At 32.2% G+C, this 20,049-nt stretch overlaps 2 protein-coding genes across 9 annotated transcripts in view; both read right to left on the bottom strand.

Moving 5' to 3' along the window:
• Bsg (immunoglobulin domain-containing protein Bsg) overlaps positions 1 to 20,049 on the bottom strand; it is a 100,708-nt gene that overhangs the window by 31,853 nt on the left and 48,806 nt on the right. For all 8 annotated transcript variants that reach the window (XM_017622418.1, XM_017622414.1, XM_017622463.1 and 5 more), the window contains exon 3: positions 1,504 to 1,624. In XM_017622418.1, coding sequence (XP_017477907.1) covers positions 1,504 to 1,624 — 121 coding nt within the window. The remainder of the gene's footprint in view (positions 1 to 1,503; positions 1,625 to 20,049) is intronic.
• On the bottom strand, positions 8,042 to 9,789 carry LOC108367713 (alpha-protein kinase 1-like). The gene has a single exon (XM_017622405.1). It carries the CDS (start codon positions 9,520 to 9,522, stop codon positions 8,389 to 8,391), a length of 1,134 nt encoding a protein of 377 aa, XP_017477894.1. The 5' UTR covers positions 9,523 to 9,789; the 3' UTR covers positions 8,042 to 8,388.

Genomic DNA, 20,049 nt, shown 5'->3' with positions numbered 1-20,049 from the left:
TTTTTTTTGCAATACGGGCAACTGTAATTATTTTAGTTTTCGCAAATTTTTTATAAAAAAAGATCAGTCTTCTTCTTCACCTGCGGGCTGTGTCGGAGCCACAGCCGCCAAATTTAAACGTAGAAATACGTGATATTAATAACATCGCATTCACGTTAAAACGGTACATGAAATATTCGTTTTGATTGCGTTGAAGTGAATAAATCAATATGAATTGCAAAATATTAACTATTAGCAATAGAGAAGCACTTTTTATATTAGCCTAGGTCCTCGTCTTCGGATTTATGCATAAGTTAGCGAAGAATTCTGAAACAGCTGGCAATCCTCCTAAATATAGTTAATATTATTGCGATACATATTTAAATTGTGTATCTAAGGCGGCATTTCACCAAACTCATTTAAGTGGAAATTAACTGTAATTAAATTTTTTATTTAATTCTCATTTAAATTATTTTCAGTTTCAATAAGCTCTTTATTTAAGCTGTAAAACAGATTTGGCCAGCGAAAGCTTTCATTTGTACTGAGAGCTTTTGAAAGCTTTGGCACGCTGTGTTGTAAAAGCAGGGCTGGTATATAAGTAAGCAGCAGATACATAAAATTGTGGTGTGTGTATATTGATCAGCTGATTAAACGTGTAACATCTCTGAGTGTGGTTATTCCGATTTAATTTTTATTTAAGTGAAGAGCACTTAAATACAAAATTAAAAACAAATTAAAATTGATTGGTGAAATCAAAAATTCGAAAATTAAAGTAATTTTCACTTCAATGAATCTGGTGAAACGCAGCCTAATTCCCTTAAATCAAGTTGAATTTATTTTCTAAAACATATGGCAACGCTCTCAAATAAAGTTCAGAAACGAAACATTTATTGGGTATTTCTTTTACTGAGGGTCTACTGTAGTGTTGGTCTTGACAGACAGGGCTGCCAACTATACTTAGCTATGAAGTGCCATATTAAGGGGGTAGGGGTAATTCTTTTTAATTCTTCTCATTTAGCATTGAAATTAGAAACGCATTCCTAAAACAAAAGTCTAATGCTAAAATAATATAAACCAGTTGTATACTCTATAGAAATTAAAAAATTTTAGTTGAGAAAAAAAAGTACACGCAAAGAATTTCGCTAAAGGTATTGAAATTTTACTATTTTTCAAAAAAAGCCATTTTGGCAGTTTGTGCCAAATTGAAAAATTAAGTGCCATTTGAAGTAAAATAGCGCAAAAAATAAAAGCTTATAAAAATGGCACGGTTTGAGCCAAGTTGGCAGCCCTGTTGATAGTACTGAGTTTCTTAAGGCCGTTTTTACAATCGGCAGTTAACAATCGATTTTTAATCAAAAAAAAAAAAAACACAAAAACGAAAAATTTTAAGAAAAATTCCGAATTTGTGTTAACTCTTTACCACAAAAACGACCCTTGGAATTTTTTAATAACACGAAAATATCACAATTTTTACTTCATTCTTAGTTTTATGTTTTTTTTTAGCAAATTAACCACTCAACTCACCATTTCAGTACATAATCACCAGCTTTGGTTATATTACAGCTAAGTACTAGAGGTGATCTGATTTCAAATACTTTTAACTGATGTTCTGCATTATCATAGTTTGGCACCAAGAAGTCGGTATCTGTAATAAATTATTCATAAACAAAATTAATAAACAAAATTCAATCAAATTTTAATATGTATGTATGTAAATGTATTCGCTTAGATATCTATTATAAATATATCATTAAAAACTCTTTAATGGTAAATGAATTTAATGTTGCGCTAAAATTTTTATTTTCAATAAATTAGGATTATGATGATAAAAATAAACTAAAAATAAATTCACACTTCACTTCCAAAAATAAATTCAAATCAAATAAAATTAAGTAAATAAATAATAATAATACACTAAGTACATACATAAGAGTGGATAGAATAAAAAAAAAGATACATTTGCGCTAGCAACGGAACTAAAATTGTATAAGCTATTTAAAGATACAATATTATTTTACACATAGACTCGGAAAAGTATAATAAAAAGAGGAAATAAATTCAAAGTATACGTACATATGTATGTATGTATGTTTTCGTGTAGGTACAGAGTATGGTAACAAGATAAAATATGTACGATAAAAAAAGTTGATACGAAAATTTTATTATAATATTTAAATATGTATGTAAGTGCGTATGTACTCGTGCGTATGTATGTATGTATGTATGTATTTACATTATATGTCTATATGTAAATTAGACCGCACCGGAACTAAAAGTTCGCCGTACACCCCTGAGTCTAAAGTATTTTTGCAAGTCAATTTCAAAAAAAAAAAATAAAAAATTGGCCGAACATTTTTTCGTATCATATCTTCGGCATTTACAGTTGTATTCGTATCGCACGATATATCGATGTTTTTGTCGCGAGAAGATAATTTTCTTTTTCAAAGTTCATTCCCCTCAATACGCCATTCTAGTACTTACCACCCACCAGATCGCAGTTGCTACCACCCTAACATACGACAATAATGTCCGTCGATTAAAACTCTCCTAAAATTATAAGTAACTGTTTTCAAAAAAAATTTTCTTTTTTTTTTGCCGAATGTAGTAAGCACACACAGTGGCGCTCACCTAAATAGCACACTTTTATTTTTTACAATATTCACAATTTTTTACGTGATACATTTTTTCGTTAATTTTTATAAAAATGTAGTACATTCTATAACATAACCCATACTAGTCAAAGTTTATAACTTTGTGTACAGTTCGGGGAAAATTTAACAAATTTCAAAAAAAAAAATTTCATCAGAATTTTTAGAAACTTTTTGGGTAAACAGTTTTGTAGCCCATTCAATTTTAGTATAATGCGCAGTATTAAAAATTCTCTAAAATCATGTTGATTTTTGAGATTTTTTTTTTTTTGTGGAGGGTGTGCGCATTTTCTCTCATATAACACATGAGCAAAATTAAAAAAAAAAAAATAGTTGAAAATTTTGATGACATTTGAAATTTGTTAAATTTTCCTGAACTCTACACAAAGTTTTAAACTTTGACTTACATATATGGTTTATGTTATAGTGTGCCATTTAGGTGAGCGCCACTGTACATACATGGGTTTCAAAAAAAAAAATTTTATTTCGGCAAACAAAATATTTTCTTTTTTTTCTTTTTGGAAATTGCCTTGCAAAAATGTTTTAGACTCAGGGGTGTACATTGAACTTTTTTGTTTGCTTGTAAGGTGGTACGGTCTAATGTATATATGTATGTACATAGTTAAGTAGAGAGGCGCACATGTGAGTGTTGAACATACCGACTTTGTAACGCATGTGTGTGTGTATTGCATGTAAAACAAATTTGAGCGAAAAGAGGCTATAACATTTTTGGCTAATGAAACAGTAATTCGCACTTGTCCATTGATTCAAATTAACTTGTTTGCCTGCTTGCTAGCCAAGCAGCTATGTATGTAGCAATTGTAGCTGACTGTTTGCAGTAAATGTATGAATCTGTGCGGCCGGCAAGCAATGTGGCTTGTGTGCTACAAGTATTGGCTTTTAGGGCGCGATTGCTTTGTAATACGAGTAAGGCAAGAAGCATTCTTGTTGTTGCTGTACATAGTACGAGGGTCGTTCGATGTATTCTCGGTATCGTGGTAACTAAGTTAGTAGTGAGGTGGACAATTTAATAATTGAAATGAATAGTATAGGAATTTTTCGCATAATTACGGTCATTGATTATCTGGTAATCCTCGGTGAAAGAAGATTGTAAGGACTGACGCGCTGTGTTTAAATTCCATACAAAACAAGTAAAAAGTGAAAAACCCCATTGTGGCGTCATTACTGCTGCTACAGAAGCAAATGTGAAAAATGTTTAGATTCTTGTACTGTACTGGAGGACGACCGAATAACGAAAGGGTAAATTATTAGCAGAGGTGACTCCTATACCCGTAGGTACCATACACACTATTCTTCATGATCATCTTAATCTCTCAAAAGTGAGTGCGAATGCTCCCGACGCCACAAAAACAAGTGCGAGTGGATTGTGGTAGAGCATTTTGGAGCTCTCTTTGGTAAAATCAACGAGTACCGGCGCTCAGACTCGAGAGAGTCAGGCCTCTGGGGGACTAGACACTGCGGGCATGGGTCAATTATAAATGAAATGCAATTAAGTAGGATGACAGACTATTTCGTCGGCTGAGAGGAATATCGCCCTATCTTAGCAAATGGTTGAAAAACGTCCTATCTCATCTGCCGCTTCGAAAACGCCCTATCTCAATATAAATTCAATATATCGGCAGCGGCGATTGGACGTTTATGAACAATTTACTGAGATAGGGCGTTCTTCAGTCAAACTCTGAAATAAGGTGTTTTTTTCAACCGTTTTCTGAGCTAGGGCGTTTTCGAACCGGCTGCCGAGATAGGGCGATCTTCCACTCAGTGTAGGTAATCTAGGCTTCAGCTGTAACGTGCAAGTGTTATTCCCATCGAGCAGAGACTGCGGAGTGGGAACGCGAGACTACTCCCAGAAACTCGTTGGTACCCGCTGCGGGAAGTGCATTAAAATGGCGCAAAAAATCACAAATTGAATCCTAGACAGCGACTGGGAAGCACTGCAATCCACCAAGCAACACGAAAAAGTAGGAAATTATAAAGGAACCAATTCAAGAAAAAATACCCGAAGAACTGACTCCCTGCCGGTGTGTTTAGGGATTACTTTTTGTTGCCAAATTTGAAAAAAAAAATCTTCGTGGGATAAAACTTTTCTGACCTTGAAGAGCTCAAGGCAGCAATAACGCATATTTTTCGGACAAGGATAAGAGATATTTTTAGAGGGCATTGAACTATTGATCTTAATATATTATAAAGGTATTGAGATTATGGAGGATTATACTGAAACATATTTAAAAAAAAAATATATATATTGAATTTAATTCGAGTTGTTTTTTCATAATGATACCGAGAATACATTCATCGCCCCTCGTATATATCCACTACATACATACAAATTATGTCATACTTGGTGATGGTGATGGTTATGGGTGACGATGATGATATCACTTTTGAGTTTATTGAATAAGTTTAAGTATTAAATATGTAGCTATGTATGTATGTAAGTATGTACCGAGTACTAATAGATACATATGTATGTATGCATGGATTTGTGCGAAAATATGTACATAGGTATGCACTTGTACACAATGCATGACAGCTGCGCAGAATTTTAAAGACTCTTTTTATACAAATGTATGAATATATGTATGTAATTCAAACTTGGACTGAAATCACATAATTTCACAAATACTTTTTCGCATTCATTTAAGTATTTGTATATTTCGCACTTTTCTTCTTTATGAACACATGCTTAGTTGAGGCAGTAAAAAAAGTATTAAGCTAAAAGTTTTTCGTTTTTCGTTTTTGGTTTGTTTTCTTTTAGTGAATCGACGCTCGTAAAGCTGAGTATTAATATGCAAATTAATCATTCCATTGGATGGCGCTAACTATAGTGAATGTGTATATTCAAATATTTTAAGCACCACTTTGTGTGAAACTTTGCGCATTGAAAATATTAGTTTGCATTAGTTTGTCATGAAAAATATTTTGAAAAAAAAAAAGTTTACTTTGTTATTTCTTTTTAACTGTAATCAGTAAATGCAGCAGCAAATTAATTGATTTAATTTGCTCTTAAAATGATAAATGTGTGTGTATGTTTGTATTTTATATTTAATTTTTATTTTTTTCGATTTAATTTTAAATTATAATTTTTGTTAGTCTAATCGTTTTAATTAACAAAAAAATATTCAAGTATCGGGTTAAACGCGTTTTTACTTATTTCAAAAACAAAAAAAAAGTTTATTCCCTCGCAGCTTGCAGGTGTTTGAACGATGCGTTCAATATACACGCCGTTTCTAAAAACATTTTATTTAAAAATATAAAATGCAGCCGGTAAACTCTCAAAGAAAGTATTCTTATTGCGCTAGTAACGACTACATACATTAACTGTATCTAAAGCCCCAATATTTCTTGTTTCTTTTGGGTTTTTTTGTTTCTACCGAAAAATATTATTAAGAGAGGGCAATGAAAGTAAAAAAAAATTTTTGTAGAAACCAAAACGCCAATAGACGAGTACAGCTTGTGTTTGAAAGAAAGCTTTGAAGAAAATTTAATTGTTAACCCATCTGCCAGGCAATGAGCTTCCTGTGTGCCAAATTTCAAGCAAAGCGGACCATAAATACGATTTTTTAATTAGATCGGTCCCTGGTCCACCTATCGAAATATGCTTTAATCCTTTATCCCGGAAATAAAACGGCAACAGTTGTATATAGATAGAATGACACGATTGCACTATGGGTAATTTGACCAATTTTTGTGGCCAAAATTAATTATAACCAAACAAGTAGATTATCAAAAAAAACATGACTCTTTATTGACTGGCATACGATTTTCCACATTTTTGCAAACAAACAAAACATTAACCCTTAACGACCGATGGGTCAAAAAAGGCCACTTTTAATTTGTAGTTTTATTAAAAAAGTTTGAAAGCAGTATTTTTCTAAATATTTATACTAAAGAAAAAAAATTACACTTAGTTGCAAAAACAATTTACACAATGGCTAATTTAAAAAGAATAAAAATTATATTAATTTCAATTGAAAACCAGAAGGATTTGGATTTGCTAATTTGTCTGCTGAAAGTTAAAAGGAGCAGCTATTGTATTGTGTTTTGATTTCTATCTTTATTGAGTTCTCCTCCTCCATAATGGTAAATAGTTCTGCCCTTGTGGCAAAAAAATAACAACTCATTTGTGGCATCGGGGACAACAACAGTGGTTTATACATATATGTATGTATGTTCAGAGATATTTGCAGAAGAGATAACTTCTATTCCAATAGAAGCCAAACCATTAAACTGTCCCAAACTAAGGCCGTTTGAGAGATATTGGGAACTCGATAAAAGGGAAAAGAAGGCCACGGAACCTCAACGACTTTAAAACGCCAATGCGCGGGGATTTAGAAAAAGTAAAACTTTTGGTTTAATTATAACTTTTCTTTTCTTTTTTCTGTCAATTTTATGTGAATTTTTTTACTCATTCTTAATCTAAAATGCTTTAGTTTTTGAAAATTGACAACTGGTTTAAAATATATAATTTTTGCAGTGGACAATTTTATTCGACGTCGTCCTTATAACGCCTGATGTGTCCTAGAGTATTTTTGCGTCATTTTGATTCACTTTTCATGGGGTATATTTTGTCTATGTACATCCTATATTAACCTTCTGCTACTGACATGACCGCAATTTCCCCTATTTTACTGAAGTGTGGTCTCTCAGACACAAATTTCCGAGATCGAAATGTATAGTATATGTTAGATATTTGTTAATAAACTTTTTTTTTCAATTTAAACTAGATATTCTATCAATATTTTAAATACTCATTAATGAAGTAGTCAAATAAGTAAAGTATTTGTCGAATAATAAATAGTTTTTTTAGTAATCAGTGCTACTGAAGCTCAAGAAAAATGTCGAACCTTCGGTGTCGGTCAGATTACCACATCAGTAAATCGATTCCGGCCCTAAAACTTTTTTAACTTAATCAGAACTAAAAAAAAGTTTTTGAAATGTTTAAACTCCCTTAAAGCAACCATCGCTTGTATTTTATTATTATCTAAGAATAATATTTTTTATTTATATTTTTAAATTGGAATTGCATTTGCCCATAAATATTTTATGTTATTTTATTTTATTATCGTTTTTTTGTTTTTGTTTGCTTTAAATATAAGACAGTTTTGAACCAAACAAACAAACAAAATATTTCCACAAAGTGCATTTCTATTAGTGTAATTTTAAACTTATTACACACAGATATCTTAATCAAAAGTACTAATAAACTTCAATAATCGCACGCTAAGCTGTTTGCTTAAAATATTTAAATGTCACTAAGTTCTGATATGCATTAGAGTGATAATCAGAAAAATGTATATTTGCCATTTAAGTATGTACATAATAAAATAATAAAAGTGAGACAAAGAGTAAGAGGCACAAGCAACATCGAACGATAAGAAGAAGAAAAAAATAATTGTAATTCAAATGGAAAACAATTATCCAAAATAAACAACAACGTTTAAGTGATAAATAAAGATGAGAATCAACTTCAAATTCGTATCCATGGTCACTGCGAGCAATGGGCGGTAAGATGGCACTGGTGGTGGTTGGTTGATTGGTAGAGGAATTTGGTGACGTTTGTGAGAGTGAGTGACGACTGAAAGTGAAACTGAAACTGAGACTGAGACTGAGATGGCATTGTGATGCATACGGGTAACTGAGTTTCCTTTATTATTTGTTTTTTTGATTTTTTGATAACTCTTTTTTATTCTTTTGTTTTTTTTGTACTTTTTTCATTTAGCGATAAAAGCTAAAAAGGCTAAGGCTCACCCTTGCGAATTGGCATATGTGCCGTGGGAGTGGGTTGTGGTGACAAAGATGTGGGAAACGACACCATGCCGCCCGCTGTTACCGTGGCAATACCTGACACAGGCTGTCGCTGCTGCTGCTGCTGTTGTTGTTGCTGTTGTCGTTGATTTGGTTGGCTCAAATTAGGATTTACAAACTGACCGTGATGCGGTGGATAGGTTTGCAGTTGATTACGCTGCTGTTGCTGCTGTTGTTGCTGGTGTATTTGCGTGTGGTAAATATCAATTGGCGTCATTGTTTGCACGCCAATTTGTTGTGGCGTGAACATTTGTGTCGGCTGTTGGTAATTTGGCGATGCCGTTTGCAACGGGAATATTGACTGCGTTTCGACAATTTGATAGCCGTGCGTCGTATAAGGATTCATGTTGTTGCTATTGCTGGCAGTGATCCCGTGGTAGCGATGATCCGCATTATGATGCGGCGGTGTGTAAATATGCACCGCAGGCGCTAATGTTGTCGATAGCATTGTGGTGCGTGGCGGAGGGAAATTCGGCATTGGTGGATATTTAGCTACGCCACCGCTACCACCACGACTGGATGCCGTTGTTAATTCACTGCCATTGCCGCCAAGCTTTTTAGGCGACATATACTCTATATTGACAAGACCAGTGTCCAGTTCACTACCAATGCTGCCGCCATCGCTGCTGCTGCCGCTGCTATCTGGCAATGTTAATGATGGATTACCATCGAAGTTTGTGGCGTTTATATAAATCAACTTGTGCTGCTCATCCAGGTTTGTTGCTTGGAATTGTGACTTTTGTTGCTGCTGCTGCTGCTGGTGGTGGCGATGATGTGGCCGTCGATGTGCTGTTGTTGTTGTTGTTGTTGTGGTATGTGTTGGCAGTGACGAAGTGTCCACACCCACATCCGGCCCCCACATTCGCGTGAAAATATCATCCGCCGAACTGGGCGTCAGATCGTGTATCGTTTCGTATGCTGAAAGCGTTGAGAGATGATGACCACCACCGTCACCGCCACCGTCACCGTGGCCGTGGCCGTGGCCGGCGCCCCCCGCTGTTACGACAAATGGCGAGTAAGTTTGTGGATGGGGAGGCGCCTCGTTGGCGCTGCGTACGTGCAACATGTGGTAGCTTGTGTGCAAATTGTTGCACTTATATTGACCTTCGTGCACTTTAAGCGCGTGACGCACGGATAGATGTGCCTCGATTTTGTGTTTCTCACCTTGATTGTGTGAAAAGTTGGGAGTTTTAGAGAAAGTTTTTGCTGTTTTTTTTTTTTTTTTTGTTTGACTAGTTTTGCTTGCATTTAAATAATGACAACAACTGTTTTATTATCAAACTAAACCTAACTCTAAATAAATGAGCGTAAAATTCAAGGTTGGGGAGACTAGGGCTGGCAAAAAAAAAAATTAAAATAAATTCTCAGCTATAAAACTATGAGTCTTGGTTTGAATGAAAAAAAAAAAAAATAGACTGCAATATACACATTTCAGTTAAGTAAGATAAAAAATTAACGAAAATGTGTGCCAGGTGAATCAAAAAGTAACTGGTCGGAAGGAACCAAACACGACACAGGTTCATACATCCTTGGGTCGCAATGATAGAATGAGATCAAAGTGAGAGTGTAAGTGCATTTTTTCATTTTTTATTTTATTTTTTATTTCCACTTTTTGGCATTCTTTGAATGGATTAATGAACGAAACGAATTGAAAAAGAGAAAGAGCGATCGCTTGTATATAGACAACTTCTAGATTAAATCACTTATTTGTCGCAGTTTATCATTAAAGTAAATACTAAGGCCGTTTTCACAGTGGAGAGTTAACTCATATTTGGGCAGAGTTTACATGCACTGTGAAAAAGGATCTTAGCAGTTCGGTTTTTGCATTATATTATATTATACATATATATTTCACATTCTAATAATAGAAATATTAACAAAAACCAACAAAACCAACAACCACATGATCAAGTGAATTGCAGCGGAATAGCTGCGCTTGATTGTAATTGGCTTAACTAATGAAATAGTGGACAAAGCAACAAGAATTAACAAGGCGAACTTAGCACAGTGCGTATGCAACTGGCTGAGTCAATGGGATCGTCGGTTCGAATCCTACTGAAAGAAGTCTGATGAGGAAATGTGGTGATTTCCGAAATAGCTATCACTTCTACCATTTTTTCNTCAATGGGATCGTCGGTTCGAATCCTACTGAAAGAAGTCTGATGAGGAAATGTGGCGATTTCCGAAATAGCTATCACTTCTAACATTTTTTCAAATTATTGTTGCTTTTCCACAATAAGTTTTCCTTAAAAAACGGCCTCAAGCTCAATAAAAATTGTTGAATATAACTTTTTTATTTTATTTAATTTTTCTTCTTTTTTGTTTTTTTTTTATTTATTTTATTTTTTCTTTTTTCTTTTTTGTTTTATTGATTAATTTTTTCCCTTTTTTGTTTTATTTATTTTATTTCTTTATTTATTTATTTTTTTGTTTCTTTTCTAGATTTTCTTTAATTTTTAGTTTTTTATGTTTTAAATAGAAAAGTATAGTTTTTTTATTTAATTTAATTTTTTAAAAACTTATTGCTAAAAGACGCTAAGGCCTCGTCGGCAGCAAACCTTGCAATCAGTCTCTCGAAAGACAGAAAAGATCTTTCAAGATAGTTAAGAAAATTGACAATTGTCTTACGAAAGTCTTTTGCCTTACGAAAGACTGTGGCGATTTCACAGACAGCTACCAGAATTGTCCTGTTAAATTCATTTTGTCAGAAAAGTGGCAGCTAACAAATAAACGTTTTAAATTTTTTTGAATATTGCGAATTTCAATTATTTGACAATAAAATTCATGTCAGCTTTTTTGCTGACGAAATTTCACTCCACTACATATATAAAAGATTTGAATTTTACATGGAATACTTAAAAAAAAAAAACTTACTCTATTTATTAGCCATTTTTGATTCACCTTTTGGACATTGAAATCGCATGTTCAGCCATTAAACCACAACATTTTCATCGATCACTTTTTTCATTCCTTTTGTGACTCATTTACTTTGCTAAAGCTAAAAAAAAAAAAAATACCAAACAAACAAAAAAACATATCTATCATCTGAGCAATGAAAAGAAAAATGCTTGCTAAAAGCAAATTATTTACTATTTTACACGCAAGGCGCTGCTGGGTCTACAATATTTAATCTCTTACTAAGTAATGTGGTAGCATTTTTTTTTTTTTTTGTTTTTTTTTATATGTATGAAGAAAATTCCTGTTTTTGGCTAAACCCCCCCTGCTTTTTTTTTTTTTGTATACTCACCCTCAATGGCACTCTCCGACAGCGTATACGAATGCTCATCGCGTCCGTGTCGTAGATTATGCCGCGTTATTGGCTCGCCATCTTTGAGCCAAAATATGGGATCGGCCAAGGGGACTATGCATGTGATTGAGAATGGCTCGCCAATATTCACATTTGAATCGCCATAATAAATCGCTGTCTCATAGTCAAAATCTGGCAAATCTGTGTTGACATATCACGCATAAATGCATAAACGCATAAACGCATACATATAAAGATAGATATGTATGTATTTTACATATGTTAATTATTGTACGTTTTCAAAAATTTGTTGATTTCGCATTATGTAGTTGTAGTAAAGTGGTCGGTCGTATTTAGTTGTAGTAGTTGTAGACAGACGCGCGTCGTTTGCCATGTGATATAAAAATGCAGAAAATTTTTGCGTGTTTCGCCATTTGAAAATTTCCATTTTTTACATCGTTTAATTTGGTTTTTTTCGTTTCGTTTCATAATCCACAACAAATGTTTGCATGAACAATTCGCATTTAACACAGATTTCAGTATATACATACTTGTAATTCAAATTCAATATTCAAATTCAATTCAATTTGTCGGGCTAATTATACGTTTTGCAGAGGGTTGAAATTGGAGGAAATAATTATAAGAAAAAAAAGTACAAATGAAACAACATAAAATTCATAAAAATGAACCAAAAAAAAGAACATACATAAGGACGTTAAATAAACAAAAAGAAAACATGCTACACTTACTCGAGTATGCCAAGTAGAAAAAAAAGAATGACGAGGTAATTGAATTAGTTTTAAAATAATAAAACAAATATGTGGCTATGCGTGTTGTAAACAAAGGTTTATCATTCTGCATGAGTGGGGAAATTAATTGCAAAAACCAAAAACAATTCGAAGTATGAGGGCATTTATGTATGTATGTATGTATATGTGTATGTTACGTAAATACATATATGTATATTTATGTTTTTCTTTTTTATCTCTTTCCTGTACTGTAAAAAGTCATTTAATATAAGTAATAAGTATTTTGTATTGCCTTAACTTATTTTAATTGAGTGCTAATAGAAGAGAATTTGTGTAAAATTTATTTGATTTCAGCACCAAGTTGAATGGTTCAATGATTGCTCTAGTGCAAAACAAATCGTAGATATAAATGAAGACGACGCTTTGAAAAAAAAATCATATCAATAATTCACGGTTAGGCGATTCCCTTAAACTTGAATAATACCGGATTTACAATGGACACCAAATGTCATTTTAGAGGCAATATTAGGCATTAAAAAATATATGTGCAGTTTATTTTCACATGCTCATTTTTTCCATGGTAAAAAAAAAATNCCCCCCTGCTTTTTTTTTTTTTGTATACTCACCCTCAATGGCACTCTCCGACAGCGTATACGAATGCTCATCGCGTCCGTGTCGTAGATTATGCCGCGTTATTGGCTCGCCATCTTTGAGCCAAAATATGGGATCGGCCAAGGGGACTATGCATGTGATTGAGAATGGCTCGCCAATATTCACATTTGAATCGCCATAATAAATCGCTGTCTCATAGTCAAAATCTGGCAAATCTGTGTTGACATATCACGCATAAATGCATAAACGCATAAACGCATACATATAAAGATAGATATGTATGTATTTTACATATGTTAATTATTGTACGTTTTCAAAAATTTGTTGATTTCGCATTATGTAGTTGTAGTAAAGTGGTCGGTCGTATTTAGTTGTAGTAGTTGTAGACAGACGCGCGTCGTTTGCCATGTGATATAAAAATGCAGAAAATTTTTGCGTGTTTCGCCATTTGAAAATTTCCATTTTTTACATCGTTTAATTTGGTTTTTTTCGTTTCGTTTCATAATCCACAACAAATGTTTGCATGAACAATTCGCATTTAACACAGATTTCAGTATATACATACTTGTAATTCAAATTCAATATTCAAATTCAATTCAATTTGTCGGGCTAATTATACGTTTTGCAGAGGGTTGAAATTGGAGGAAATAATTATAAGAAAAAAAAGTACAAATGAAACAACATAAAATTCATAAAAATGAACCAAAAAAAAGAACATACATAAGGACGTTAAATAAACAAAAAGAAAACATGCTACACTTACTCGAGTATGCCAAGTAGAAAAAAAAGAATGACGAGGTAATTGAATTAGTTTTAAAATAATAAAACAAATATGTGGCTATGCGTGTTGTAAACAAAGGTTTATCATTCTGCATGAGTGGGGAAATTAATTGCAAAAACCAAAAACAATTCGAAGTATGAGGGCATTTATGTATGTATGTATGTATATGTGTATGTTACGTAAATACATATATGTATATTTATGTTTTTCTTTTTTATCTCTTTCCTGTACTGTAAAAAGTCATTTAATATAAGTAATAAGTATTTTGTATTGCCTTAACTTATTTTAATTGAGTGCTAATAGAAGAGAATTTGTGTAAAATTTATTTGATTTCAGCACCAAGTTGAATGGTTCAATGATTGCTCTAGTGCAAAACAAATCGTAGATATAAATGAAGACGACGCTTTGAAAAAAAAATCATATCAATAATTCACGGTTAGGCGATTCCCTTAAACTTGAATAATACCGGATTTACAATGGACACCAAATGTCATTTTAGAGGCAATATTAGGCATTAAAAAATATATGTGCAGTTTATTTTCACATGCTCATTTTTTCCATGGTAAAAAAAAAATGTCATTTCAAAGTCAAGTGGAAATTCGGCAAAACTGGAAAACTCGAAATCTTCAAACTCGAAAAAGTTTAAACTCGAAGAAAATTCAAACCCAAAAATTCGAACTCGAAAAAATTAAAACCCTAAAAATTTCAAACTCAAGAATATTCAAACTCGAAAAAATTCCAACTCGAAAAAATTCTAACTCGAAAAAATTTAAACTCATAAATTTAAACTCAAAAATTCAAACCCGAAAAATTTCAAACTCGGGAAAATTTAAACTCGAAAAAATTTAAACTCGAAAAAATTTAAACTCGAAAAAATTTAAACTCAAAAAAATTTTAACTCGAAAAAATTTAAACTCGAAAAAATTTAAACGAAAAAATTTAAACTCGAAAAAATTTAAACACAAAAATATTTAAACTCGAAAAAATTTAAACTCGAAAAAAATTAAACTCGAAACAAAATTAAGCTCGAAAAAATTTAAACACGAAAATATTTAAACTCGAAAAAATTTTAACTCGAAAAAAATTATGACTCGAAAAAAGTTTAACTCAATAAATTCAAACCCAAAAAATTTCAAATTCGAAAAACTTTAGCTCGAGAAAAAAATCAAACTCGAAAAAATTCAAACACGAAAAAATTTAAACTCGAAAATTCAAACCGGAAAAATTTCAAACTCGAAAAAATTCCAAACTCAAAAATTTCAAACTTGAAAAAATTTCAAACCCAAAAAACTCAAACTTGAAAAAAATTTTAAACTCGAAAAAATTTAAACTGGAAAAAATTTAGACTCGAAAAAATTTAAAATCAAAAAAATCTAGACTAAAAAATTTGAACTCGAAAAAATTCAAACTCGAATAATTTCAAATGTGAAAAATTCAAACTCGAGAAAAAATCAAACTCGAAAAAATTCAAACTCGATAAAATTTCAAGCCCGAAAAAATGCCTACTCGAAAAAATTTACATTCGAAAAATTTCAACCTCTAAAACAATTCAAACTTGAAAAAATTCAAACTCGAGAAAAATTGAATCTCGAAAAAATTCAAACTCAAAATACATCACGTAAAAATTTTGACAGTTCAGTAAAAGTTTTAAGACTTTCGAGGTTTTCGATGTTTATTTCAGTTTAAGAGGAACGCCCTTATTGCTTTAAGAATAATATCCAGCTGTCAAGAGAAGCAAAAATTCAAGTAAAACGTCCAAGAAATGAAAATAAGAAATTTCTGAAATTTCTGTCTCAAAATTTCTTTTCTTTCAAACGGCAGATTGACAGCTGGATATAGAGCTTTTAACTTAGAAAATAGTAAAATCATAGTAACATTTTTATAAGCAAGAAAGAAATAAGATGGTGGTAAACTCAATTGCCATGATATTATAACTACATAAGTACACATATAATACAGCGAGAAATAGTACGATCAGATCAGCAGCTACATTGATAATTTAATATAGGCAAAACATGTAGGACATGAACGGAGTGATACATGTACATGTATTAAGGTATGTATAGGAAAATGTCAGGTGATGATGAATTTAGTTAGTTGTGTTCTCTAAAACAATCTGCATTCTCTGTACATAGCCCTTGCGCTGAGATAAATTAAGGATAAAGTTAGAAATTTTTTTAGTTGATTCCTCCGGCAGAAAGAGAAGTTGGTGCATTTTGGAACGTATTTCCATCATCTCTTGTCAAATTTCATTTGAAGACAAACCGGTTTCAGCGTTGTGTCATATTCAGTCTTAAAACTTAGATAGGTTAGATTATCGTGGTTCGGCCCTCATATCTAACTTTCGGAGGCTTCCTCGGTCCCGTTGTGATAAATTATGTTATGTTATCTATGGGCAAAAAAGACCTTGATATTTTTCAAACATTATTAATCAAAGGGTTTTTTTTTGTTGTTGTTGCTGAGCATGAATCTGAAGTCAGTTCTTAAAAATTCAAAATGGCGGATACAATCATGCAAATGGATTTTTTTTTTTTTAATTTTCAGATTTTTATGAAATTTGTTATCCTGATTTATTGGTTAGCCAATTTGGAATTTTTCAAAACTGACTTCAATTTCGTAATCAGCCAGTCAAAGAACCTTTGGATGTTAAATTTCATACAAATCTGACACTCTTTTAAAAAATGCATCCGCCATTTCGAATTTTTAAGAACTGATTTCAGATTCGTAATCACCGACCCCAAAAAAAAACTCTTTCTTTAAACCCGTAAAAGACTTGATCTAGAAAAAAGGCAAAATACGGATACTTTGTTTTTGTTTCTACTTTCCGAAAATCCTTGATTTTTTCATGGGTGCAAAATCATGTCGGACGGTGTAATAGATAGTATGCAAGTACGTAATATGAAATAATACTCGTACATATGTATTAAGATATTGACTCAATTTTCAACGAATTCTAATTAGTATTTTAACAAGGTGTCAAGGTATAGATAGGCCAGAAGTGAGGTTACCACCACTTGAATATTTCACTATGCACACATGTACATACATACATACATAAGTATGTATTGAAAGCATATTTATTATAAATAGCTGGGGTGTATGTATAATTACATATGCTCGAAAATATGTATGTAAGTTTACATACGCAACACATATTAACTACCCCGTTTCACTTGCCAAACGACACCCAATGATCTAATTTATAATTTTAGTAAAAATACGATGATATGTCTATGACATACTCAAGATGTTAATAACGCGACTGCTGCTAAGTATGCATATGTACTACATATCTACATACATATGTACATGTGTAGCTTGTGCGTGTATAAATACTCGTACATTAGTGTATATACCCTGCTGGGAAAGCTACTAGTTGTCCCACTAAAATGGTTTTTTTTTTGTTTCAAATGAAATTCAATTTACAATTTTTAATTTATATTTAAATGGTATTAATTGACATACTTTACTTTAATTACCTCCAAGCGGGCTCTAGCCGGAGATCTCAGAACCAGAATTGGTAGTCATCACTCGACGTCACAGGCAACGTTTGTGAGGAAAGCAATTAAGCAAAGTCAAATGTCGCTGATAGCACATAAGTTGTTCGAAATCGTCGAAATGTTAGGTCGTCGCTTTAGCAAATACTAGTTAGTTAATTAACTGGTATTTTACTGACTGGTTTTGCCTTTCACTGCGGCGAATTGGGACAAATTGTAGTCCATGAAGAGCTGGTATGACTCTCTCCATTGAATACCAGTTTTCGAAATGGAGTTTCTACCAACTAGTTTACTTTTTTTTCTAAGAGGAACTGGCATAATTATAGTTCATAACGAACTGGTATGACTTCTATTAAACGTTGCCGTAAATAAGCTTTAAGTTATATGTAGATTAATTTCCTCGAAATTGTGGGTCAAATAAATTATAATATTAGCTTTTTTCCAATGACAATATGCCAGGAGGTTAAAACTTCGTCTCGCCTATTCTGTGCAACTGGAGAAGTTCCATATGGCCTACTTACCAGCCGAGAAAACCGCAATGACTGCTGCCATTTCCAGCGTATTGTACGAGTAGATCGAAGTGCGACGTAGAATGACTGCTCATAATGCTAAGAAATCAGAGCCTACTTTCGCGTTGTTGTCTTTTTATTTGGAGTCAAAAAGCATTGGGGAGAGATGTATTAAATTTAGTATCTAGCTAAAGGGAAGCCTGTGACAAAACTTCGACTATAGTCCAGAATATCACGTCAGGTTAAGACAGTGCAACCCTATCTCATGAACTAAGACTAAACGGGAACACTATCCGACATCTGGTAGTAAGCGAGTGTTAAGGTCGAAATGAAAATGCAAATACTTAGTTCTAATTCTACCAGAGTGAAAACTGCTCGTCGATAATACATACCATGCAGAAAGATAATTATCAATTGATTAAAATAATCAACCTCTAGTTAGCTTTTTTGCGGGATTTCGATAAATTACTAACTTTTAATTAGCTATGACAAAACTAACTTTAAGTTAGTTGTAAAGTCGTGCAGGAGTCATGCAGACGTTATCGGGAGTTTGTTTTCTTTACAAGTTTCTATTTGAATATCCTCATACAAAAATTACTTTCAATACACTTTTTTTCTGCACTTCGCAGATTCTTTTTCGTATGCAGGACAAATAAAATAAAGGTCGAAATTTTATATTGTCATTTTGATGTTCGATGTTCTGATCGAATTCACACACACATCCACATACAAAAGTACATGTTAACAAATAAGAGAAAATGTAATGTTAAATAAAATAAGTAAGCAAATAAAAATATAAAAATTTAAAAAAAAAATTTTTTTGATTGATAGTTTATGTCCAAAAGTAATTAGCTACATGTTAGTTGACATTTAATGCAGATGAAACCAGTTCTCACTATTTTACGGCCATCGCCCTTCAAAAGTAGTTAGTTACGGCCAAAGGAAATAGTTAATAAATAGTTAACCCTAGTCGACTGCTAGTTAGTTAAAAGTTACCAACAAACTAGTCCCATTTCCTGCAGGGTAGTTTGTGATACAAGTGAGTAGTGAGTAAGCTGTCAATTATTAAGGTTAAATTCCGCAAAGAGTTTCCTTATCTTAAGTCAGACCTCAACTCTCGTACGTTTTAGCGACAGTATTTGATCACAGACAGTGACCCAAGACCTAAGTAACATTCTTTAAATTTTTAATGACGTAACTTTCAGTCGCATTTTTCCTAGTGTAAATACATCAGGCTGCTTAAACTTTGTTTATTCTAAATTGTTCATGTATCACACAGAAGATTGCTAATATTTACCGCATTCTTTGTCAAGCGAAAAAAAAAAAAAACAATTTCATCGGTTTCATGCCTCAAAGATAAGCCATTGGATCAATATTTGTAAGTAAACAAAAAGCTAAAAGTTAAAAATAAACATATTTATGCCTAATATATATATATATTTTTTTATTATACGTTATTGCAATTTTTTCGCACACTATTGCAGGCATTTACCTATACTTCATGTATGTATTAGTATATAGTGTAGTATGTGTTGTCTTGGTTACTCATTTTTCATTTTAATTAAAAATCGCTTGCTATGCGAGCCTGTGTGTAGTATTCATAGCGGTGCTAGTGAATTATGAATTTGTTATACTCGTAAAATTTATTGAGTAATAAGCTCTTGAGAATGCGACAAAAATATGTATTTTCGAAGTGCAAAACAGAAAGATATAATAAAATTAGAAAAATAAAGAAAAATATTTTGTAATGAAAATCAAAAAGTAACTAAACAATACTACTACTCATAGTTGTTCCGAATGCCAAAAGATGGCCAAATGTTTAGCATTACTCAGTTTTTAGGTTATTAGGAAACGATTTTTTTAATTTATGGAAAACCAAAAGCAAAACTAGAAAGCCTTTCCTTCGTCATAAATGGAATAAAAATAAATGTAATCAAATTAAATTTAAATAAAATACGCAAAAAAGAAGTAAATATAAAAAAAAAAATTAATATAAAATTAAAAATATATAAAAAATAAAATTAAAATAAAAAAATACAAATTATCAAAAATAATAAAATATGTTAATGAAAATTTAACAAAATAAAACCCGGAGGAAGAACTATAATAATTAAAAAAAATTTACGAAAGTTTGTTGAATTTTTTTAAATATTGCAGAAAGTTTCAACCTTAGATTTACACAGGCTTTGTTAAGGACT

The sequence above is a fragment of the Rhagoletis zephyria genome, unplaced genomic scaffold (genome assembly GCF_001687245.7).
Source record: "Rhagoletis zephyria isolate East Lansing unplaced genomic scaffold, Rhagoletis_zephyria_1.1 Rzeph_scaffold_00047, whole genome shotgun sequence".
NCBI classification, from domain to species: Eukaryota; Metazoa; Arthropoda; class Insecta; order Diptera; family Tephritidae; genus Rhagoletis; species Rhagoletis zephyria.
This window is presented reverse-complemented; position numbering and strand designations above follow the sequence as displayed.

Coding starts and splice junctions, on each gene's coding strand:
- LOC108367713 (XM_017622405.1), bottom strand. CDS start 9,522: ATGTTGCACGTACGCAGCGCCAACGAGGCGCCTCCCCATCCACAAACT.